The sequence below is a fragment of the Leucopleurus acutus genome (assembly GCF_964270905.1).
Source record: "Leucopleurus acutus genome assembly, chromosome: 17".
NCBI lineage: Eukaryota > Metazoa > Chordata > Mammalia > Artiodactyla > Delphinidae > Leucopleurus > Leucopleurus acutus.
In genome coordinates, this window is record NC_139159.1 from 6,291,894 (window position 1) to 6,316,882 (window position 24,989).

A 24,989-nucleotide genomic window follows, 5' to 3' on the forward strand; every position below is an offset into this window, starting at 1 on the left:
GACTTGCAAGGTGAGACAGTTAGAACTTTCCAGTAAGTTTTAACCATATCTTGTTTACTGTAATTTTGATACTATTGGCTGAAATATTTGATAAACATTTGTTTCCTGTCAGGATAAGGTGTTGTGTTAGATAAATAAAAAATTAAATGTGGGCCTTGATCTCAAGTAGCAGAGTTAAACACAAACCAGCTGTGATGAAAGGCAGAGTGAAACTGCTGAACTGAGAAACAAAGGATGTCTGGCTGAAGTCATCAAAGGTGACCTCACAGAAGTCACCTTGACTAAGATTTTGATAGAAAAGTCCTGGGAGAATATTCCAGGAAGAAGACAAAGCTTTTATAAAGATGTGGAGACACAGAAACACTTGACCTGGGTGGGAAATGGCAAGTCATTTGTGGCTGGAACGTTGTAATGTTTGGAAAGAAACTGGATGAAATGAGACCAAGAAATAGTTTGAAGTAAAAACATTAAGGAATCCTTTGTATTTTAGAAGAGTGGTGAGATTTAATTAAGGTCAACATACTTAAAATGAACAAACTAAATTTTTAAAAAAGTATAGTTGGAGTGATATTTGTTATTTTTTAAAAAATTCTGGAAGGCCCATTTCTTTTCTTGGCCTCAGTGTGTGGGTATGAGTGACCTCAGAGTTGTTGAGACAACTTCAGTTAATATTAGTTTGAAGAAAAGCTTCTGTGGGGAAAAAAATTGAGAAAACTACTCAGTGAGTTTTGAAATGAGCCACTCATCCGTTTCATTTTTCATGAGGAAAAATGGGATCTTGTAGGTGACCAGTGGCAGAACCAAACATGGAAATAGCACCTGGATTACTGGTCAACATTAGTTACAGTGAATTTAAAATGATTGTGTTTATGATGTCGATAAAATGGTTGAAAGTTTAAATAAAATATGTTTAAGGAGAAAGCTTCTAGGGAAGTGATCTTTTGAGACACAAAAGGTACTTCATTTTGTTTCCCCGGATTAATAGAGTTAAGCCATGTTTCATTGTGCTTTCTCAAGAATTTGCATTTTATCCACAAACCTAGGCCCCGTTTTCCTCTTCAAAACTGTATCAGGCTACTGCTATTCAGCATGTTATTGGAGGTTCTACCCCAGGGCAATTAGGCAAGAAAAAGAAATAACATGGGCAGAGGATTTAAATAGACATTTCTCCAAAGAAGATATAAAATAGCTACTAGGCACATGAAAGATGCTCAACGTTACTAGTCATTAGGGAAATTCAGATCAAAACTACGATGAGATCCTGCTTCACGTGCAGCAGGATTGCTGTAATAAACAGCAGACGATAGCGGGCATGTGCTGTGCCGTGCCGTCTTACGTAAGGGCCTTGAGCCTTCACAGGCTGTATGTGTGCGGGCGTGGGCAGCGGAGCTCTTAGAACCAGTGCCCTGCAGATGCCGAGGGACAACCGCACTGGCCAAGATAGAGAGAAACTGGAACCCTCTCATGTGCCGGTGGGAATGTAAAGTGGTGCAGTCACTTCAGAAACCAGTTCAGTTCCTCAAAAAGTTAGAGGATGCCCATATAACCTGGCAGTTTTACTCTTAACTGTATACCAAGACAGGTAAGCATTATGTTTACACACAAATTTGGATATAAATGCTCATTAGCGTTATTAGCAGCATCGTTCATAAGTCAAAGTGTAAAGCCACCCAGAATGTCATCGACTGCTACCCAGAAGTGTCATGTCCATACAATGGAATATTGTTCAGCCATTAAAAAGGAGTGAAGTACCTGGTACCTGCTACAGCGTGAATGGACTTTGGAAGCATTATACTAAGTGAAAGAAACTAGACACAAAAGGCCACATGTCCTGTGATTCCAAGTTAAATGTCCAGAACAGGCAAATCGAGAGGCAGAAAGTAGATTCATACTTGCTGGGAGCTGGAGGGACGGGAGAATGGGCGGGCATGGGGCTGCTTTCTGGGGTGATGGAAATGTTATATTAGACGATAGGGACGGTTGCACAACTCAGAATGTACTAAAAACTGTCAAACTGTATACTTTAAAAGAGTGAATTTTGTGGTATGTGAAGTGTATCAATTTAAAAAAGAACTGTCATTTAGTATCCAACTAGGAGACAGAAACCATATAGTAATTTGAACAGTGAAAGTTTAGTGTACAGAATTTTTAACGATACCATGATTGAAGAAACAGGGATTGGCCAGTCAGAAGTAAAGAGAACTTTAAAGAACACAGGAAGAGCACATTTACTAAGTGTCTGCTCACCCCAGGGCTGAGATAGAGTGCCCCAGGATGAGCTGTCCTCTTCCTGTATCGGGATCCGGGCTTTGTTGGAGAGAGTGCAGCCGTCACTCAATGGACAACGAAGTTGCTGAGATACCAGACTTCCTGGATAAGTCTCCCTTTGGGGTGCTGCACCTTGGAACTCGCTGCAAGCCACAGGAAGGGGGGTGCTAGGGAAAGCTACTCATGAGGGATGCCTGGCTGGTGACACCATTGCTGGGAACGTGCTCGACAGAGTATTGGGGACGGTTGGCTGCTGTGCACTGCGGGAGCTGGGTGCTTAGGCTGCTCCAAGCTGGCGCCTGGCTGGAGCCGTACACTGGAACTTAGAAAGGAAAAAACCCTTTCTCCTGCGGTGTGCCTCCAGCTTCCTCTGCTGACAGAGCTCAGCATCTTGCCACCTGGCAGAAGAGCAGATAATTAGAGGGCCCATCTCCATTTCCACAGAGCAGCCAATTATGGGTGGATTTTGATTGGGAGGTAATAAATTGATATGTCAAACCCTGTACCAATTTAGAATATATTCTGTTTTGTTGGGTTTAAAGGAAGTGTTCATCTCAAAAACAGCTAAACAAAATTTTGGAGTGTATATCCCTGTAATTCTTTTAGAGAATTGTGTTTTAAATTACTACAAAAAGCAATTCATGGTCACTAAAAATCGTTGAACAATATAGGAATGTTTAAAATATAAAAATGTCCCTCTTATCCCTCAGTCCCTTACCATCTATTTCATTCATTTCTCTTAAAGATAGAACTCTTGATAACAGTTGGTGTATATTGTTTTTTTTACATATACATATTTATGTAATACCTGTATATATATATTTTCCTAATAATAGAGGTTTTATACATAGGTTACACGTATGAGCTGTTGTCGATTTTTGTTAGAAGGATGTAATAATACTGGCTCAGTTGCCAAGCCCTTGTGTAAGCTAGATGAGTCACATAATCGTTCTCTTTGATTTTATTTTTTTTGGGGGGGTGGGTGGTACGCGGGCCTCTCACTGTTGTGGCCTCTCCCGTTGCGGAGCACAGGCTCCGGACGCGCAGGCTCAGTGGCCATGGCTCACGGGCCCAGCCGCTCCGCGGCATGTGGGATCTTCCCGGACCGGGGCACGAACCCGTGTCCCCTGCATCGGCAGGCGGACTCTCAACCACTGCACCACCAGGGAGCCCCTCTTTGACTTTCTAAACTTCAGAAATCAAGGGGCTTTTTACTAAGGGACGTTTAAGATCTGTAATGGACGTAGTTTGATCACAGAAGGGAGGGAGAGGTAGTTTGGCAACCATTCATCAGCCAGCAGTTTTTAGTATAACTGCACGCTCATATTTTCCCATGTGTTTTGCAAATTAAATGTCTCTTGTGTTAAACATTTATACACGTTTATGTGTATGTTGCTGGCTGCATGTACTGTTGAAATTTCAATAAAATGTGAATCTTAGAAATTTTTTCTTTTTTCTTTAGGAAAATCCTGCAAAAATGTCTCTGTACCCATCTCTTGAAGACCTGAAGGTAGACAAGGTGATTCAGGTATGTTTAAGTCCTTTAATTTAAGTACTTTTTTTCCCCATGTACTCTGCCTATATGTTCTGGTTATAGGTGAAGTGAAGTAAGAAACTTAAATAGTAGATGTATTTGTCCGTTTTTACACTTTATAAACTTTTCAATTTTTTCTAAAGTTTTTCTAACTAAACAGTTAGAAAAGCTAGAGATTCTTCTTCCTTTCACTGTGGATTAATGGGTACAGGTTATTATTTCTTTGAAACGGGACTTAAACTCTTCAAAGATAGCTTGGTTTTATAACTAAGGTTTAAATTAAATTTTTTTTTTTCTTGTTGTGGTACGTGGGCCTCTCACTGTTGCGGCCTCTCCCGTTGCGGAGCGCAGGCCCAGCGGCCATGGCTCACGGGCCCAGCCGCTCTGCGGCATGTGGAATCTTCCCAGAACGGGGCACGAACCCGTGTCACACCCCTGCATCGGCAGGCGGACTCTCAACCACTGTGCCGCCAGGGAAGCCCTAAATTAAATACATTTTTAAGTTGGTAAAATATACTACAACTTCTTAGACGTTCATTGTCTTGTTTAAAATTCGTACGTTCTTTTGGGTTTTCAGGTATGACAAGTCTTTAACATAATTGTCTTCTCTGAAGTTAAAAATCATAGAAAGAGGGAGGTACATGCTGCTTTAGGAAGAGTAGTAGTGTAAATGCACAATGAAAGTGTAGTGATTTGTTTCTTTTTAAATGTAAGCAGCAGACAGTTTACTTGTTCCTGCTCTAAGTGGCTGTGTTAGTACAGTTTTTCTAATTTCATTAAGTCAGAAATTATTGTATTCCTTTATGTAAGTATTAGTTTTGAAGGTAGATGCTTCTGCTTAAGAAGAAGGTTTGCGATTGGAATCAATTCTTGCAGTTCTGTAAATTTTTATTTTTCTTTTTAACTAGAGATAATTGTATTTGATGAACCCATCGTGTTTCCAGTTTACTTTCAACTTGTTCTATCAAAGTCAGAATTTTTTCAGCTGTCATTTGTTCTTCTAATTTGACAAGACAGATTGAACTCCCTGTTATACTTCTTTATTGCTAAAATCTTTTTGATATGATAAATGTGATGAAATTCTTTCATTTTGAGTTGTTTTAGCACTTCAAAGCTTCTTCCCCTAAAGATCATTTTACTTGAGGTCTTGACCTCAGTTTACTCTAAATGAGATTTACTGCTTAACAATTATTTAATGAACAGAAAAACGTTTATTAGAAACTTGTGAGAAGAACACAAGAATACAAGTGTTTTTTAGGCAAATTGTTGGCCCTTTTAGGGTGAAAAAAACCCCAGCAAAAATAGTAACAAATGTGTAGCTGAAATTGTTAGCTGTGTAGCAGTGATTGGCTAAAAATGGGGGGGGGGATCATGACCACTTGTTTTCCATCATGGCGCCCCTGTGGATGTTGATGGGTGGTTTGTAAAATCTCTGACATCCGTTCAGCTGCAAAGGCTTTGGTGCCGGACCGTTTTAAGTGGACTGTTCGGTCATCTGAAATCTCTTTTTTTCTTTGGTATTTTGTCATTGTTTTTCTCATGGTTTTTATTTCCACGAAGTTCATCTGAACAGGCACTTTCTTTTTAAAAAGCTTTTATTTGAAATATTTACCCTTCAAGAATAACAGTTAAGCCATTAATGTGATATCAGAGCACAAAGTGATAGGATTTGCAGATGGGTCTGAGAAAATGACTAATTTCCTTTTCGTGCTTTTTTTTTTTTTTTTTTTTAGTTTTGATGGAATTGAACTTTAAATTAACCATAGTAGACTTTGAGCAGAGGTTTTTTATTTTGAGAGCAGCGGAAAGAGAAGGAAACAGTTGATACTGGCAAATGTTGGATTGGAAGATAAAGAGGGCTATAGTCTATGTCAGGCTGACCTCTTGAAGGAGAGGCAAATTATATGGGTATTTCCATTAGAAGACTTTTTATGTCCTGAGCAGAAAGCTGGCTGCCTGGAGATGTAACAGCAAGTAAGGAGGGGGACAGATGGTTCTTAAATTCTCACTGGATTTTAAAAGATTCCTAACCCAGCCACTGCAGTCTGGGGCTGGTTTTATTTTTTTTCTTCATTTTCTATGGTAGGTGATACTTGGGCTTTTGTTTTTGAGATGCCTCTGTAAAGGTGGTGTTCATTTTCTCCTCTCCTGGCATTTTATACCACGGCCAAACTAAATTGCAGCATTTTGTAAACTGTCTTGCAGCATTTTGTAAACTGTCTTACAATCAATGTTAGGCTTGTGGCTTTCAGTATCATACAGTCCCTGAACCTCCCTGTCCCCTGTGAGTCTTTGAGAGGAACCTGTGGTTGCCACACCTGTGCAGAATAAGCTGGTAAGAAACCGTGATTTCGTCAGTTTCCTTTCACAGTGAGATTGACACTGGTGGCTCCATGAGCGTGGTGTCTCCACATGCTTTCTGTAATGGCAGAAACAACACGCTCTGGCATAACTGTGCGCTCCGTGGGACACCCCCTGCCTCCAGACACCATCCCCCTCCCACCCTTTTTTTAAAAAAATAGTTTGAGATTTCAAGTATGTGTGAAATGCTGTGCTACATTTAATGGCTTATAGTCCTTAAGCCCTTATTGTACCATCTTTCTTTTGTTTTTACTACAGAATGTATAGTAAGTAAATACATAACTTTGTTTGCAGAGAGCTTTTTATATATGTTCTTACTTCAGTATTCCTTGGATGAGAACAATAGCAGTGAATGAAAGAACAGAAAATAATAGATCAGTGTAAAAAAGGATCAACTTTTTTTTTTTTTTTTTAATTTATTTGTATTTGGCTGTGTTGGGTCTTCGTTTCTGTGCGCGGGCTTTCTCTAGTTGCGGCGAGTGGGGGCCACTCCTCATTGCGGTGCGCGGGCCTCTCACTGTCGCGGCCTCTCTTGTTGCGGAGCACAGGCTCCAGACGCGCATGCTCAGTAGTTGTGGCTCACGGGCCTAGTTGCTCTGCAGCATGTGGGATCCTCCCAGACCAGGGCTCGAACCTGTGTCCCCTGCACTGGCAGGCAGATTCTCAACCACTGCACCACCAGGGAAGCCCAGGATCAACTTTTTAAAATTAGTAAATTCTATTTTTTCAGAGCAGTTTTTAGGTTCACAGCAAAATTAAATGGAAGGTAGTTTCCATGCCAGTGACCCCTCCCATGCACCTCCCCCCGACTCCACCTACACAGTGCATACAGTGCCCGCCTTCCCCACTGCCAGCATCCTCCCCAGCACGGTGTATTTGTTACCATTGATTAACCTGCCCCGACACAGTACTGCCACCCCAAGTCCAGAGTTACACTTGACGTCCACTCTTGAGGTTGTTCGCTCTGTTGGTTTGGACAGATGTGTGGCGACATATGGCCACTGTTGTAGTGTCATGTAGAATATTTTCACTGCCCTCACCGTCCTCTGTGCTGTCCATTCCCCCCTCCTTTTCCAGAATGTCCTATAGTTGGAGCCTTTTCTGATTGGTGTCTTTTGCTTAGTGATGTGCATTTAAGATTCCTCCATGTCTTTTTATGGCAAGCTCATTTCTTTTTAGTGCTGAACAGTATTTTTTTTCTTAGAGATTAGCCAAGAAGCAGTCCACTGGCCACTAGCTCCTTTTAGCTGATAGTTGGTGAAAGAATTTTCATAATTCAGCATACTTTTGAGTCTGTGGATATGTTTAAAATTATAAAGATTTTCATGCTGCATTTTATTTGTTTAGATTGTGACAGATTATGAAACAGTAAATATTAAAGAATGACTCAATAACAAGCATATCAGAACATTTACAATCCAGAGAGTGAGGTACCTTCAGTGGTTTTGTAGACTTTCCTTATTTAATTAAGCTTCTATCTCAGCATCTTTGGGACTACTCTTCGCATTAATTTCAGTGCTAGGTTGATATGTAGGTATAAACTTCATTACCTAATCAACATATTTCTGACTAAGTAAAAAATGATATTAGAGATGGATGTTACAACTTACTGCCAACCAGTGACATGTGTCTATTTTAGAAAGTCAGATGTATCTGTAAAGGAAAAAGGAGTTCCTTCAGTGGAATACTTAAAACGACACAGGCTGCAAAGGCAGCCCCTGGGAGGAGTTCCTGGCATGCTTGCGCATGAGTCGTACTGATTAAGTGTGTGCGCACTGCACTGTCAAAGTTTCTGCAAGCTTGACAGTTATAAGTTACATTACTTTACCGTCATTTTTATGTCAGTGTTACAGTATGTGTTTTGCATAGTTTGTATTATTTATGTATTTAGTATAACATAACCCCTTCTCATACTTGCTAAAATGTAGATAAAGATTATTTCAGTGGGATATGCTAAAATGGCGAAATAAATATAAGTAACTTAATAAATATTTAAATTTTTAGGTGTTTTTCTGATATATGACGTTTTATATAAATACGGTTAAGCTTTTTTCACATGTAAATAAGATACTTAGACTAATTAGCAAAAGAATAACGAAAACGTAATGTGTGTAACCTTCATTTTATAATGCATTTTGAAAATATTAATTTGCAGTAGCACTGTGAAATATTGATTATATTTAGAATGGTGCTAAGTCACGTTTTATACGATAGTGTTAAATATTTATAACATGAAATACATTTTTGATTTGTGGATTTTCTTTGAAAAATATATTGCTGAAAGTGTTTGGAATTAAAATTTCTTGAATAAAACTAAAGTGTTTTAGTTTCTTTTTGGAATTACTGGATTTAACTTATATAACAAGTTCAAGGATCTGTATAGCATTGGTGTTAGAATTCTCTTCTTTTCTTTTTCAGGCTCAAGCTGCCTGTTCTGCAAACCCTGCCAATCCAGCGATTCTGTCTGAAGCTTCTGCTCCCGTCTCTCAAGATGGAAGTAGGTTTATACTTCGGGTTCATTCTCCTTGAGCAGAGATACTTGTTAAGCCTTCTTTTGCTGAAATAGGGAATCCAAGATTTTTTTTTTTTAACATATACAGCATGAAATGGTGGTTAAAGCTCTAATAGTAAGAAGGAAAAAAATGTTCATTTCAAAAAATAACCCTTTAATCAAGAAAGTGAACTGTGAATATGAAGGTGTGTTTTATGACTTAATGAAAATTAAGTTAAATGGAACTCGCTGGTTGAACTGTCCTCTCTTTGCAGGGCTTGGGGGTTGGTAGAGTTGAAATTTCCAGCTGCTTCCTTCTGAGGGAACTTCCCAAATCCTGGAATCTCTCCCCGGGTTTCATATCCTCCTTCCTGGTCCCTTTTCCTTCTAAGTTCATAGGGATTCAGGACAGAACCCTTAAATAACATGACTTCAGATACAAAAGGAGTGTTAAATGGGTTTTTATGGCCTGTCATCTTAGAACATTGTTTCTTTTAGAAAATTCATTTTAAGTCACAAAGCATGTCAAAAAGAGCTTTTGGAAATAGTACCTGACTTTGCGACTTGGTTAAATACTGTCAGTATTTAAATGTACTGTTTCCAAGATTTCATTGGTATGTGCTTTTAACATTCCTAAAATGATACGACACTAAATAAATTTACAAGCTTTCAGTTTGTTTTTTGTAGTTCAGAAGAATCATTTCATAGCTGTGTTTACTGAATGAATTTAAAAAGCTGACTGGACAGTGTACATTTTGGTCCGTTGTTCTTAAGTGGAGAATCAGTGGTATGTTTACAAAATTCCTAATCAAATAGGTTTAAGAAAAAGGCAAGGTAATTTGGAAAAATTATTTCTACTCTTGAGTATTGTGAAATCTGAGGTTTCAGTTCAAATGTCTTATTTTACTTTCATCTTTAACTTTTTCTGTATTTCCCATTTCTACTTGTCATTACAGAGAGAGTGGGATTTTCCAAATTGCTAATTTAAATCCATCTTAGATTTTATAAGTTAAATGTGATTTTTTAACACAAGTAAAAGTCCATAATAACAACAGTTTTTGAGTATTCTACCAATGTTTTTTCTTTATTCATTTATATTAGATCTCTATCCTAAACTGTATCCGGAGCTCTCTCAGTACATGGGCCTGAGTTTAAATGAAGAAGAAATGCGTGCAAATGTGGCCGTGGTCCCTGGAGCACCAAGTCAGGGGGTATGTATAGTGTGATTTTGAATTATGTGAAATCGTACTTTACACGTAGATATAAGCTAACTCGTCTCTGTGGCTAACTCACAAATGTATAACTTTAGCATTGACCTCAGGGATTTTAGATTGCCTTCTAGATATCGCTTTTTATGTAGTCTACTTATGTGCTATGGCCGCTTTTCTAATTTATTAGGAGTTAAAGATTCAGATGCCTCTGACTGGTCCATTCTCCTTCGTCTTCTGCATTTAGTCAGTTAAAGACCTAGTGATTCTGTTTCTACTGTGCCAGTCCTGGTATAACCCTATTCAACGTTTCTGTACTTGTAACCTAGATTATTATAGTAGTCTCTGACTTTTCCTCTAGTAACTCCTTATATCAAACAGTACTAGGCTGCTGCTGGACTCGTAATTCCGAAATACAGGTCTGTCATACCTTCTTGTTGCTCATAATCTTCTAACGTTAAGTCTAAAGTTCCTTGTAATTAGACACCAAATTCTCGGCTTAAATATAGTGTATCTCAGTCTTCTGTTAAGATTATTGCGATAAGACCATAGTACTTTATAGCACTTGTCATAATTATAGGTAAATGCTTAACTTCATGAAGATGGGGGTCCATGTCTGTGTTGTTGCCATGACCCCAGTGCTTAACACAGTACCTGGCTTTTATTTATTCACCAAATATTTATTAAAAACTTACATGAGTCAGGACAGTTGGGACAATAGAAACCACACTAGATTTTTCAACAGAGATAACTTAAGAAATCACACAGGTTGAAGAATTTAAAAAAGCAAAAGTGGAACACAGATGTAATTGCAGAAGTAGCTGCTTCTCCTAGGACTGGGGCGCTACACAGGGTGGAGGTTGGAATTATCAGAGCTGACAGGCATGGTGGAAGAGCCCCGTGACCTGGGCCTCAGAGGCGGGGACCCTGGCTGTGGGTACTGGTGCCTCTGAGGGGTTGTACCAGGGAGGCTGGTCCTGGGAGTGTCAGTAAAATCTGGAGAATGGAATCAGCTGCTGTCAGCAGCGTTAAGGGATAGACTCAGGCAGTGCTGCTAGCAGCAGGGGGCAGGCAGGAGGAACGAGACACTTGCCCTCTTCCACTTGCCCTCTTCCGCGTGTGCTGGGTGCTAACCAGAAACCCCTGGCAGAGGAGTGTGTCATTTGCATGGTCAGGCCCCAGCCGCACCAGCTAGGGTGGGTTCGGAGCTGACAGTAGCTTATACCTGGTGCTGCCTGCTCCTCTGACCATTCAGTATATCCACATGCTTCCTTAAAAGATGCAGTTCGTCCTAAGATTGAGGTTCAGCAAATATTTTCTGTTAAGGGAACCATGGTAAGTATTTTAGGCTTTGCTAGCCACATATGTCAGTACAGACAGAGAACTCGAAGGCCTTCAGGCAGACGTGAACTTGGCAGACCTGAGAGACAAGGCCTAGGTGATGGGCAGACAAGGCAGAACATGGTAGCAGATGGCATTGGAGGGGTTGGCATTGGAAGGGTAGTCAGGGCCAGGTGGCCTGCAGCCTCGTAGCTGCCCTTGGCAGGAGGGGGCAGAGGTCACGTGGTGTCGATCATGCGGTCGTCTTAGTAAGAATACTAGGCAAGTGCTTAACAAAACTTGGTGGAAAGAATGAAGATTTCTTTTCCAAAAGTAAGGCCGCTCCAAAGCTGCTCCTTTTTTTGTCCTATATTCCAGCGAAACTAAATAATTCATTTGCTTCTTAAGTTTTTCTTTTTCTATCCTATTACCTAATTTTCCTGTGCTCTTATAGCTATAATCATTGACTTTCTGTAATTCTTCAAAAGTTATTTTCTGGTATTGTGTTCTAATTTGTAGTATAGCTCTGTGTGTTACTCTGATAGACCATCAACTTTGGAATATGGTATCATAATTACCATGAATTCTGAACGAAAAAATTTGCACTCCGGTATGTGTGTAACTGAGGTTCCTCTTTCCCTATCATTGCTGCTCTGAGCATCACAATTATTAGGTGGATCAGAGCTTTTTATGACAGATTCCAATTAAGAAGCCTTGGTAATAAACTCTTCCCTCACTGTCTCTGGTAGAGGGTAAAGGGTCCACTTAAAACAACAAACTGATTTTGGTCAAGAAAACTTGAAAAAATGAGGAACTTGAAACAATGGTACCTGACAGAGTCCCTAGTATAGCTCTTCTAGGGCTGTTTGGTGTGTCTGTTCAGTTGGTTAATCCATAGATGTTTATCACTGGGGACGAGAAATACCATTTGACTGTCTTGTGTGTGTCAGCACTCGTATAACATGCACTTTTCATCCTCACAGTGGAGCTGTGAGCTAAGAAGTTTTCCCCTTTTATAGAAACTCTGAAAGCGTAAGTAGATTGTTGAAGATTGTTGAAGAAGGGCATATAAAAGAACCCTCTGGAAAATGCTGAGTGAATTTCAAAAGTATGATATGGCCTTTTTAACGTTCAAGGATAATTTGGCTTGAAGACAAGCCAAAGTACACATGGAATAGATGCCAGTGAATTCACGAGGCAGCAGAGAGAGTCTCTTGGAGACATAGATGTGGGAATAAGTTACCTGAAGAATTAGTTTAAAAAAAAAAGTCATTTTTGCAAAAAATCAAATTTTATCTGAAGGAAATAATTTTCAGATTTTGGGAAACCACAACTGAATATATTCAAGTAACTTATCATTTTAGAGTTTTTCAGGGCGAATGTTTCTAAATATTGACAGGTTGTGTGTGTTTCTGTCAGCAGTTGGTAGCAAGAGCTTCCAGCATGAACTATATGGTGGCTCCTGTAACTGGTAATGATACTGGAATCCGCAGAGCGGAAATTAAGCAAGGGATTCGGGAAGTCATTTTGTGTAAGGATCAAGATGGAAAAATCGGGCTCAGGCTTAAATCCATAGATAATGTGAGTATTTTGTACTGTTTATTTGAATTTGTCTATTATTAAGTGATCAACGTTAGAATAATTTAAAATGTAGGTGCTTTAATTAGTTTTAATGGCGCTCTGTGATCGAGAGTATTTTAAATCCGACGTTCCACTTGGAGACGCCACCCCGTTCTGAAGAGGCAGAGTTGGGACTTCCAGCATTACCTTGAATGAAATTTTTTTTTCTTTTTTGAGTCCTTTTCTTGGAATAAAGTTGACTAGTCTGCCTGTAAATATAACAGGTTATACAAGTAGAATTCTGGCATTGAAATAGGGCAACACATGAGGAAGTTAAGGGAAGACTGACCAGTGAGAATCAGTGGTCTTATGATGTGTGTTTTTAAACTAAATGAAGATCATATAACTTGTTGTAATGTGGTTTTACAGATCTGTTATTTCCATCCTTCAGTTTGGGTTTAATGAGGCATTTTCTAGGCAACAGTGACTTTCAAAAGTACTTTAGAGTTACTTTTGCCTCTCACCTTACCAGACTGAAGAAATTAAACCCGGTTACTCTGAGGAAACGTTCAGGAATGTTGAGGATGTGCTGAGTCTTCACCCCGATTTGTGGGTTTAGGCATTATTTATTGGATTCCTTTTCAGGCTTCTTAGCTCAGTGTGACCACCTTTGCACATAGAAAAGGATGGTGTGGCCCATGGCGGAAGGTGGCTGAGGGCATTGTGTTTGTCTTTGCACACTCGTGGCTTGTGCAAGACACGTGAGCTTGCTGCTCTGGGAAGCTCGGACTTCTCTGCTCTCCCTTCCTGTTCGGTGCATAGAGTACACTGCTGCCCCTTCCTCTGTCCTAAAGAAGGAGACCACACTCTTCACAGCCCGTCCCCCACAGCAGTTATCCTTGCAGTGGGTTTGTCCACTTGACTGAAGCTCGTTGGTCCAGCCACTTTGCTGGGTGCCGCCTAGTTTCAGGCACTGCCCTAAAGTGTAAGACATGTGACGACATGTCTGCCCCAGCTTAAGGTGGGAGAAAGGATCCAGCCTTATAAATGCTTTCGTATTGATGCTTTACCATGCTTCCTTTTCCTTTATGCTTGCTTATTTATATTGTGCTCAACATCTGAGATTGAGAGTTTACATAAGTAAAAACATCCCTGTGGGTTTAGTTCTCAGGTACTTGTACTTGAGTTTTCTGTATTTACTTCATAGTAGATTCTTTTAACTGGAATGGTATTGAATGTGCCCACCTTTTTAGGCTGTTAAATCTAATCGTAGTGATTATGCAGAATTGAGCAAGTGGGCAAAGGAATTCTTCAGCTCAAAAGGTAGAGTTCCGACCTTAGACTGTCGTTTTTTAAACTGTAAGAGAAATCACATAACTTCTGACACTTTACTCCCTTTCCCCCTAAATAATGATCAGGTGCTAATACCTGTTTGGTATTTTATCAAACTCATAGAAGCTTACATTTATTACAGTAATCTGACTTTATTTTCCTTAGTCTTTTTATTCCAAGATGGGGGGGGTGATGGAGGTTGGTCGGGTGGGTCATGATTTGAGGTAGAAATTACCACTGAGATCTCACTTTTTTACCTATTTCTTAGGGTACTGCCTTGATAAAATTTTCAGTTTCGTTCTTGGGGATAATGACACATACTTACTCATGTAATTTTTTTATTTTTAAATAGGGTAGATTCCTAACCAGTTGGTTCCTAATTTTCCAGAATTTTTAAACATGTAACAGTGGTAAATGACTGGTGATTTTCCTGTTCTCTAGGGTATATTTGTTCAGCTAGTCCAGGCCAATTCTCCGTCCTCGCTGGTTGGTCTGCGATTCGGGGACCAGGTGCTCCAGATCAACGGGGAGAACTGTGCTGGCTGGAGCTCCGACCGAGCACACAAGGTGCTCAAGCAGGCTTTTGGAGAGAAGATCACTATGACCATTCGTGACAGGTGAGCTGACTAAACAGTCCACGGGGACACTCAAGACTCGTTTTCCTTTTCTTGGGCTTTTAAGATTCTGTGAATGTAATATTTTGTTGCAGAAAATGATCAAATGTTTCTGATTAGCCTTCTACCCTTGCAGTTGTGCAGTGCAGATTTTTCTTACGTAGTTTGACTTTTTAAAAATAGCATTCTGGTTTAGCATACTTTATGCCAGAGCTTATAGAAATCGGTCCTCTAAGAAGTCGCTTTCCTTTCTTAATCTGTTTCTCTAGAAAATAGAAAAGAAGGATAGAAAGGTAACTAAGCAGGCGGCTCAGCCTTGCTTTCCGGTTTCCTGCTCAGGGTAGATACGTGGTGCAGGGCCCCTGCAGAACTCCACGGGGTCTGCGGGTTCAGAAAACCCAATCTGGCCTTTTGGGTGGATGAGGCTCTAGTTGTCAGATGGGAGGATGAACGCTTTCTTTAGCTTGTTTATTTATATTGGAAACATTCAGCACCTGTACTGCGGGCTTCCTTCCCGGCCACATGGGCGTTGAGGGTGGACCTGTATCACATTGTTAGCTTTAGGGGTTTTATTCGTCTTAGTTAAATTTGTTTCATCTACCTGTGTGTTTCCATATCACACATGGTAGGTGGTAAACATTTTGTAGAGGAATGCCACCTTTGCTTTATATCTAAGGAAAATTTCAAAAAGTAACTTGGACTAACACGAAGACATGACTGTTGTGAAGTTTATAACGTGCAGTTCGTATTTTGTCATGAAACCTGTGCAGTCACGTGGCAGCAGAGTTGCAGAGTGGGCAGGTGCAGCTGGCGGGCGGCCGGTGCACGCAAGCACACGGCCGTCTTAACCACCTTTTCTCCTAAGGGGCTGGGGAACTTCCGTCTCGCTGCTTCTGTGGTTTTCGAAGTCAAGATGTGAGAAATATTTTAAAGGTTTTAAACAAAATAAGTATTTCCTAAGAAGTTAAAAAGATAAAAATTCATTTTTAAGACTGATTTTTGTTCAAACCTGTCTTCATGTTAAATTACAGCGAGTACTGTGATTTCAAGGGAAGAGCATATTGATAACTGCATGAAGGTTAAGTCTTTGATGCTTATAAGAAGGAAATCGTAAGGCAGGCAAACCCGAATGGAGAGAATTTCTTAAAAAGTCATCTGTTGCACTAAGATGTACAAAATCCGTGCCATACATACTAAGTAGCTCTCATTGGAAACAGTGAGTTTATTGTGACAAAGTATCCAGTATGTCAGAATGGAAATCCATGAAAATGCTTACTTTGGAATTAAAGTTTTAATTGAAGCCATTATGTTTACAGGCCCTTTGAACGGACAATTACCATGCATAAGGACAGTACTGGACATGTTGGCTTTGTCTTTAAAAATGGAAAAATCACATCCATAGTGAAAGATAGTTCTGCAGCTAGAAACGGTCTTCTCACGGAACACAACATCTGTGAGGTCAACGGACAGAACGTCATTGGACTGAAGGTCAGGAGCACAACTCAGGACTCACTCTGCTGCAGTTTGATTTTAGCAAAAGCGTCTATTTCACTGGTGCTGTTACATGTAGAAATTCAGTGGGGTCCTGGGCTCTGGCCGTGCTCTCACACTGGGGCTACCACCTGGAATTGTGGCTTCTGTAGTGGGGGGCAGGGGCTAGGCTAGGTCTCTGCAGTCCCTCGACCTAGAACTGTGGAGACCTGAGCACTGAAGATTTTGAGGACACTCTGGATGGATGAATGATTGCTTTTTTCAATCCAGGAGTTGTAGGAAATGCGCAATAGTTTACGTTCAGATTAGTACTTCATTCTTATGGTTTATTCCCTCCACATATTCCTAAGTAGAACTATTTTGAGGTCTAAAGGTTTTCATTAAGACCTGCTCGTTTCATTAACCTGGGTTAAGAATATAGTTAGCCGAGGGGCTATGGTAATATTGTATATGGGGACAGTGATTTGATCGTAAGTGATGAGAAGAATGATTTGTTGGCTGATATTTTCAACTCGGTTTACTTAACAGTTACCACTCATGAAATTGTGGTTCTGTTGAATTGAAACTTGAAATACCAAGGGTGGTCAGGATTTTAGAGACATTAGCAAAACCTCAAAGGACATATAATAGTTTTATATGTAGAATTTTCATTGTGTTTTCAACAGGACTCTCAAATCGCAGACATACTGTCAACAGCTGGGAATGTAGTTACTATTACAATCATGCCTGCTTTTATATTTGAACATATTATTAAACGGTAAGTAGACAAATTCTTCAACCTGATGCTACGTTCACGTGACCTCATAGAAGCACTGTGCTTCTTGTAATTCTCAAACCTTTGGGGATGACATTGGCATTATCTAGAAATTTGAAGTAAATTATTTAAATCGGAGGAGTTGGTTGGTAAGGATGACCCCCACAAATTCCCAAGTATGGAATAAAATCCACTTTTGATGCTTCCTAGTAGAAAAAGGTACACAGCAGGGGTGGGCAGGCGCTTATCTGTTTTCAGTGAAATCGTAGTTGTGGTCTGCCTGCAGCTCCTCCTCTCAGTAGACACCTGCTTGTGGTTCATGAAGAATTCTTGCATGTGGGGTGTTGGAAAGTCTTTTTTTTTTTTTTGGCTGTGTTGGGTCTTCGTTGCTGCGCGCGGGCCTTCTCTAGTTGCTGCGGCTTCTCGTTGCGGAGCACGGGCTCTAGGCACGCAGGCTTCAGTAGTTGTGGCACACGAGCTTTGTTGCTCGGTGGCATGTGGGATCTTCCCGGACCAGGGCTGAAACCCGTGTCCCTGAACTGGCAGGCGCATTCTTAAGACTGTTCCCCCAGGGCTTCTCTGGTGGCACAGGGGTTGATTCCCGGGAGCATCTCAGGAGGCAGCAAAGCGTGTGGGGTGTGCTGTCCGTCCTCAGGAAGGGGACTGGAAAGCTGAGGAGGGAGAACAGAAAGGGGGCGGCCAGGGCTGTCTGCCCACAGCTTTTACACTCTGGCTTGGCTCAGCCAGCGGAGAATTCTTCTTGCAGAATCTACCTTGCATGTGGAAACAGAATTTAAAATATTAAAAACATACCACCTGTAATGGTTTGTGTCAGCTTCTGGGTAGAATGCAGCTAGCCGCTCTTGGGGTCTTGGCGGGGAGAGTTGTCAGGGCTGATCCTGCAAGAGCTCACTTTTCTTAAACCAGTAATAGCTCCCACCCACTTCCCGCCACAAGTGGCATTGTCGTCTTCTGTTTTCTTAACTATCCAGCCTTGATATACAAAGAAACAAGGACTTTTCTGTATCTTATCTAGCTTTACTAGCCAGGATGCAGATAGCTTTTCACACTGGGTATTTTGCAAACTACTAGATTACCTGAGACCCTTAGATCTGAACTCATTAAAAAAAAAAACCTTCCCCCGCATTCCAACCTGATGCTCACAGCGCTAGCCTGGATTGGAGTTTTCTCGGTATTTAATAGAAGTGGCTCTCTTGTAGGATGGCCCCGAGCATTATGAAAAGCTTGATGGATCACACCATTCCTGAGGTTTAGAAGCCGCGGCGCAGTGGAAACTTCACTCAAGTTCTCCCGTTTACATCTCTGGCAACGTACCTTTCTATTACGCACATGAAGCTTTCTAGGAGCCAGCAGGCATATCTCCTGTCTTACAGCAGGGCTGGGGATCTTACTGTCCGATCCGGTATCTTGTTCAGACTTCAAGATAGTTGTAGCCTTATCCTGATTTTACAGTTGAAAGACTGACTTTTGTAGACTAGTGTCTTTACTGGAGACCGACTGATACAGGCTCAGCTCTGTTGGAACCAGTCACCTTCAGGCCTGGGTATCAGGTAGTGCTGTTCGTATCACTTTAGTTCTATGGCATATGTGCATTTTTACTGTTACCCATAGTACATTTAGAATGATTACTTTTTTCTTTCCGTTCTGTTTGTATAAAACACCAATTAAGTAACACTGGTTTCATTCCATGTAAGCATTATTATATAGTGTATGTAGGCTGCAAGAGACTGTACTGTACTGACTAGCATTACGTTTTAACTACCTTTACTTAATATGCTTGCACTGTCACCATAACAACGTTAAGCCTCTAGAATAAAAGCCAAACTCTTGCTGCCTTTCTCAACCCCCAGTGCAGTTCTCTGTTAAACGGACACTAGCCCAGAGCAGTGTAACGGTACATGCTGAGCAATAGCACAGCTGCTTAGCTGCATTTGAGATTTTCTAGTCCTTGTGTAATGGAAACTTCTCTCAGTTACTGGTATCACTTTCTGAGAAATGAATCACTATATATGTAATGTAAAAATTCTTGTGCTCAGTAGGAGAAACTTTGACTTCTTTAAGTGGGATAAGACCTGGCTTTAGGCACTTACATGTAACCCAGCTGCTCTGGGATGTCTTAGAATGCTATCATTTGTTCCATTTCCTGACCCCTCCCTGCAAACAGAATGACAGCGACACTTCATCCTGATTTGTTTTTCCTTCTCTTTGGTTTATGACTATTCTATTTTAATTGAAAATGTATAAATAAAGTTAGAGTTTAGTCTGTCTGTTATTGCATCATTGGAAACATTAGGCCTGTAGGAGAGAGTCATCTCCCAGAGCGGCCGCCACCCGGGAGCCTGAGGAAAGCCCCTCTGTACTGAGAGGGCCTGAGTGTCGGGAGAAGGGCCTCCAGGCGGGAAGCTGGACCGCACGAGCCTATTGCTTCTCCCTGGGGGCACCCAGGCCGAGTCATAGTTAACATTCAACATACACCAGGGCTTGTAGACGGTGCAGAAAGATCTTACGTCGCATACTTGCTGTGGTTCAGAGGTCGTCAGTGCTACTGCTTCACAGCTTACCTCGTGCGAAATTCAGAAAAGCCAAGCACGGCACGTTTCTCAGTTTGATTCTCTACCTCGTTATCTGGACTTCGGCCTGCAGATAGTTACTGAAGCAGAGGGTGATGTTCACGGTACTCAGTATGGTTTTCTAGAAGGATCAGTACTTGAAGTACCCAGTACTTCGTTAATCAATCATTTAAATGAGAAAATGAAAACTGCTTTCATTACAGAAAAATATTTTTAATGTCATAGAAAAGATGGGCATTTAATAGCTATAATGAAATAAACCGTTCCCAAGAACTGCTAATCCTTCCCCACGTTCTTAGAACCTGGGGCCAGGCGGTTATAGAAAGTAAGCACTCTGTGGAAACACACATCCCAAAACCCAGCGGGCAGCAATTGTGTCGAGTAAGAAGACATAACGGAGTGACTCGGCAGCAGAGAATACTCACATTTTCTTGGAAAGTCCTTAAATTGTTCAGTGCTTTTGGGAAGTTTCCCCACCTGGTTTAGTATCTCTTAGCTCTTTGCCACCCCAACTTGTCTTCTGACCATCGTCATCCTGGGCTGACCCACCTGCCTTACAAATGTTAACATTTTTCTCCCCAGTACATCTGCCTTAGAGTATGACAACTAATGGCTTTCAGTGAAGTCACCATGATTTATAAAGTTTAAAACCACAAATTTCTCATGTGGTAAGACTTCTAACTACTATAATTGCACGTTCACCAGTTCGTTTAAAAGTTTGGTTTAAAAAAGCATTACACAGGGTTCAATAATATTCGAGGAAAAGGCACTTAATACTGCAATTTCCAGAACATAATTTGTCTGTCTTCCCCTCCCGTGATGACACTGCTACACTGGTCGTTCATCCACATACACGTTACGGCACCTGCGAGAAGAGACGTGTGGTTAGGGGGTGAGCTGACCAGGAGGTACCACGTGGTCTTGTCCTATAATACAATCTGCATGAACTCAGAATAACTACTCAGTACAAGGAACTTGGGAGGAATAAGAAACTACTTGAATGTAAAGCTAAAGCAACTGGGAATTGCAGAACAGAATACAAATATTATATACACCTGTGACAAAAGTCAGGCAGCAGATGAGAGAAGTAGGGAATTGGTGTGAGTTTGCTGGTTTACTTCCATTTCTATCAGGAGTCAAAGTGTTATTTAAAGCTTGTGAGCTGGGGAAGAAAGGCATAGACAAGTCACTTCAATGTATAATGTTACGAAGAAATAACCACACACAACAGTGACAGAGGGAAGCGAGTGAAGGTGGGCAGTCAGTAGATACTTATAACCATAGCCATTACAAGAATTAACCATAAATCCTCCAAGTGCTTGAGAGGAGAGGAAGACGTGCAAATGTAAGCAGAGTGAAAACCCAACGGGCAGAACGCTGACGCACACAGCAGCGCATCCTTCAATAATGTGAGACATCTCCAGAGACCCAGCTGCAGAGTCTTCCCAGGATGAGGCCCGGGGGGGTGGGGGGGTCTGTGGGAGGAAGACTTCATTTCCACTGTGATTCATTACTTTGGTACCGTTTCCATTACTTTTGTATTGTTTCTTCCTACCGTGTGCATGTATTAAATGCACATACAGCTTTTACTTGGCTTTTAATTCTCCATGTGGAAGTTAAAAACTTCCATTCTGGAGTCGAATGTCTCTCAACCCGAGAGATGCAGGTGGCCTGGCCAGCCAGTATCTGGAGGGGAACGTCCACGGCACAGAGGACACACGGGGAGTTTTCTGCTTGAGAAGGGCTCGTCTGCTGGTGGGAAAAGCAGGTTTGGTGGAGTCAGGTCAGCGGCAGACAGCTTACCTGTGTGGCCCTGGATTCTCTCCCTGATCTTCCCCCCGAGAAGGTCCCAGACAAGCAGCTCACCGGACTGACTCCCGGATAAAACAGAATTTCCGTCCCAGAGAAAGCACCTGCAAGAAGGATTCAGAGATCATCCTTTCATCGTTGCTCACGAAGGAAGGGCCAAAGCAGGCCCTGCGCCGTGATCGTGAGCCTGTCCATAAATGTCTTCACCACGAGTAACTCGAGAAAGTGCACCTCTGGGGCTCTTCCGAAGTCATAGAAGAGATGAGCATTCCTGTCTGCACATCGACGACGTTTAGACAGCCGTCTTCTCCTGCGCTGAGGACGTGGCGACTGTCTGTAACACAAGGCGGAACGTGGATACGGGTTACAGCTTCACAAGCGTGGTTTAGATTAACCTGAGATTTCTACTGCTGAATCCAGGGGCCAAATGTTCGCTTGAGCTACAGCTGCTTGTTGTATTTAACCAATGATGACTAGCCTCTCCCTGAAACGCTTGTTTTTAAGATACTGGGCTGATGACCCTATGGTGTGAACTCATTTACACCTTATAAATTAATTTCTCCAGTGAGGTGAGGAATTAAGAACAGTACCTGATACCGCTTTTCTGATACAAATACCACATATACCGTATTTTACCATGAAGCAGCCTTACCCATAGGCAAAACCTCTTTTTATCAGCAAACAGTGCTTTTCTTTTTATATTCTTATTATATATTTCAAAATAATAATTCCAGTTCCCCTGGTGTTAGCTGTATTAAAAAGGCTAATACTACCTGGGCTGAAAGCAGTATCACATACAGTCCCTGAGTGACATGGAATCTGGTGCAATATGGTGGCTGCAGTGAGGTCCCAGATAGTCACTGTGCCTTCTTTGGTGCCTGAAACCAACAGTGTGCTTGCAGCGCTTAAACTGATTGTATCGACCTAGAGGAGAAACAGACGGTACTCCATTTAGAATCATGGGCACTGAGCTGCGTTTCCCCAGCCCATGCTTTCAACACCACCTACGGAATGATAATTCATTTAAAAGTGAAATTCTTCATATGCCAGTGAATACAATGAAGTATTGCTGGGGTAAACGTAACACTTTTCAAAAGAGCCTAAAATTGACAGTCTCAGAATGACGACTCCACGAGTAATAAGTGGTAGCAGGGTGCCGGACTGCCCGAAGCACAGCGGCTCCACGATCACCTGGGGAGGTGGGCATCTCTCGGGGTTATCCTCGCACGCCCTTCTTGAACTACACAGTAAATAATATGTCTCAACCCCAGTCAGTCTGCTGACCGTGCAGATTCGGCACCAGTTCACAACCTCAGAGGAAAGGCAGTAGTACCGCAGGCCACGGCAGGAGATGCAGCCGTGACCTCGTGGAGACAGAGCGGGTGAACAGGACGCGGTGCCAGGCCTGTGCGCCCGCTGCACGCATCATGCAGGCAGGTTGGTGTCCTCACCCTAGACAGAGGGCCCCCTTTCCACCCTTGGTGTCAGAAAACACATCTAGTTGCCCCGATAGTGTGAGGATACCCAGGTGTTCAATGTCGTGCTCAGACACTGGTCTTTTGGAAGTCTAGCTGGACGGTAGCTAATTCTCAAAGAAACAGCAAACTGGGGGAAAAGAGACAAAGACGACTTGGAAGCCCAAAGAGCTCCAAGAAACGAGCTGAGAGTTTGCCTGTGCTCTCCCCTCCGATGAGCAAAATAATAGGCAAAGCAAAAGATCGTAAGCACACAAGTGAAGCCAAGAACCTCCACCGCCCCGGATGGGTCAGCTGGGCTCCCGTGCAGCTCTGTTGCCGGTACTCACGCTGACATCGTGCTCCAGCTCGGCCAGCAGGTCAAATTGGTGTCTCCTGGAGCCTGGCATCTCTGCAGGAACCCCGGACCACACCTAGGACGGGACCCATTGCAGAAGGTAGTTGCAAACACTATAAAAGCATTTCTAACACGTGCAGGAAAAACTCTCCTGACTGACCAACTCCCCAGCTGCCAACAAAATGAAATGTCGTGAGGCCCAGTCCCTCTGCCACATGCCTGAGCTTTTATTCCCACCACCACGTGCTTCCTGAGAGTCTGCTGTACCCGTGTCTGCTTCCGTCTCTTGCACTTGCTGCTGTGACTTAAGTATTGTGTGAACTAAAGAAATCAGAGTGCGGAAGTGTTGTGTCTATTAAGGTTTTGAGAAGACTCAAAAAGGCAAGTCACCAAAAAAATTTACTGAAATCACACGTAGGCAAGAAAACTTACCTACAATAATGTCCCCCTCAGAGGCGGGGGCACAGAAATGATGAAAATGTCTTGAAGAAATTCTAATGGTTTTAGGTTCTTGCTTTCTGTTTATATAAATGCAAATTGGAAACCAAAGAGGATGAATACTGCTGTGGTTTATGCAAGAAAGTTGTGCAGAATTCCAAAGAAAGGCCAAGTATGGTCCCACGTCAGTAATGGTGAAGGACTGTGTTTCTGTGTTCTGACTTTAAATACAATGTCTTGCCTTACAGTGATTCTCCACTTTAACTTGATATTTACTGATCAACTGCTAGGTCCGTAGCTGCGTGAGGTAAGAGGGGCTGCTGTATGTTTCCCTCTAAGTCCGCTGTCTAATGCACCACCCAACCCCCAGCGGAACACACAGGACAAACTCAGGAAAACGTCCTCTTATATTAAGATGTGCACACACTAAACACAGGCAATAACCTTCCACATCCTTATACGTCACTCACACTTTGTGAAAAAGTGACAACACGTCAACAGCAGCGAGCTGAATGGCTTATAATATTTGTATTATCCAAACATTTTAACTTAGAAATTGTATATAAACCTTCACAGTAGAGTCCCACGACGCAGAATACAGCCTGTTGTCATGCCAACAGATCTTACTAACAGCATCATCGTGTCCCATTAATGTGTCTTGGCGTCTTCCAAATGCAATGGAATAAAAATAGCTAACATAAAAGATAACGAGAGCTATTAAGACAGCATTCCAGCTTAATGTCAAGACTCAAACACATTTCCAAGAAACTTTAGGTTATTTAATTCTATACTCATTAAGGCCCACTGGAATTACAAATTACTTGTTCTCATGTTATTAAACCAAATACTCAAAATGTGAATTTAAAACTAGAAATTTCCAGGTCTGGCTCATCTGTGTTTTCACCTCAATTTAAAAACTTAGAGTCCGACTGGAGAAATTACTGGATTCAGATAATCACATCCAAACCCAACTGTCCTCATCTGTTCCCTTTTGAAAACAACGGGAGATCCGCCCTCTCCTGCTTCACGTCCACACAGGGAGCTGCACTGCGTGTGGAATCGCGAAGGGGCCCGCGCAGATACATACACATTGTTATCCCACGAAGAGCTTACGACAGTGGCATCTCCTGGTAAAAGTAAACACGATGATAAAGCCTGAAATACAAATGATCCAACATTAATAATTTACAAAACTTAGTGAATCCTTAATGGGGTAAAGCTATCTTACAGGTTCCCCCCAAAATTCATGCTCAAATTCCGTTTATGTTGGCCTTCCCCATATTCATGAACTTTCTTTTCATCTGGCTAATTCCAGGTGCCTAGTTTCTTCCCAAATGTAGGAAAGTCAAAAGGGTGTCGAGTGCACGAGGACCTAGCCTGACGGTCCTCACTGCCCTGGGCTGAGG

General features: G+C 41.8%; 2 protein-coding genes across 4 annotated transcripts in view; one reads left to right on the top strand and one right to left on the bottom strand.

Annotated features, from left to right (window-relative positions):
- SDCBP (syndecan binding protein) overlaps positions 1 to 19,219 on the top strand; it is a 31,902-nt gene extending 12,683 nt beyond the window's left edge. The window contains exons 2-9 of one of the 2 annotated variants that reach the window (XM_082858766.1): positions 3,731 to 3,796; positions 8,582 to 8,660; positions 9,756 to 9,865; positions 12,602 to 12,763; positions 14,516 to 14,691; positions 16,005 to 16,176; positions 16,845 to 16,936; positions 18,154 to 19,219. In XM_082858766.1, the coding sequence (XP_082714892.1) occupies positions 3,746 to 3,796; positions 8,582 to 8,660; positions 9,756 to 9,865; positions 12,602 to 12,763; positions 14,516 to 14,691; positions 16,005 to 16,176; positions 16,845 to 16,936; positions 18,154 to 18,208 (897 nt within the window). In that variant the 5' untranslated portion in view covers positions 3,731 to 3,745 and the 3' untranslated portion in view covers positions 18,209 to 19,219. The remainder of the gene's footprint in view (positions 1 to 3,730; positions 3,797 to 8,581; positions 8,661 to 9,755; positions 9,866 to 12,601; positions 12,764 to 14,515; positions 14,692 to 16,004; positions 16,177 to 16,844; positions 16,937 to 18,153) is intronic. The other variant, XM_082858767.1, reaches the window with a different exon arrangement.
- A 96-nt stretch (positions 19,220 to 19,315) lies between these two features.
- NSMAF (neutral sphingomyelinase activation associated factor) overlaps positions 19,316 to 24,989 on the bottom strand; it is a 61,196-nt gene continuing 55,522 nt past the window's right edge. For both annotated transcript variants that reach the window (XM_082858765.1, XM_082858764.1), the window contains exons 25-31: positions 24,671 to 24,738; positions 24,152 to 24,275; positions 23,138 to 23,221; positions 22,107 to 22,257; positions 21,565 to 21,667; positions 21,328 to 21,437; positions 19,316 to 20,389 (exon numbers count right to left, since the gene is read on the bottom strand). In XM_082858765.1, the coding sequence (XP_082714891.1) occupies positions 20,295 to 20,389; positions 21,328 to 21,437; positions 21,565 to 21,667; positions 22,107 to 22,257; positions 23,138 to 23,221; positions 24,152 to 24,275; positions 24,671 to 24,738 (735 nt within the window). In that variant the 3' untranslated portion in view covers positions 19,316 to 20,294. The remainder of the gene's footprint in view (positions 20,390 to 21,327; positions 21,438 to 21,564; positions 21,668 to 22,106; positions 22,258 to 23,137; positions 23,222 to 24,151; positions 24,276 to 24,670; positions 24,739 to 24,989) is intronic.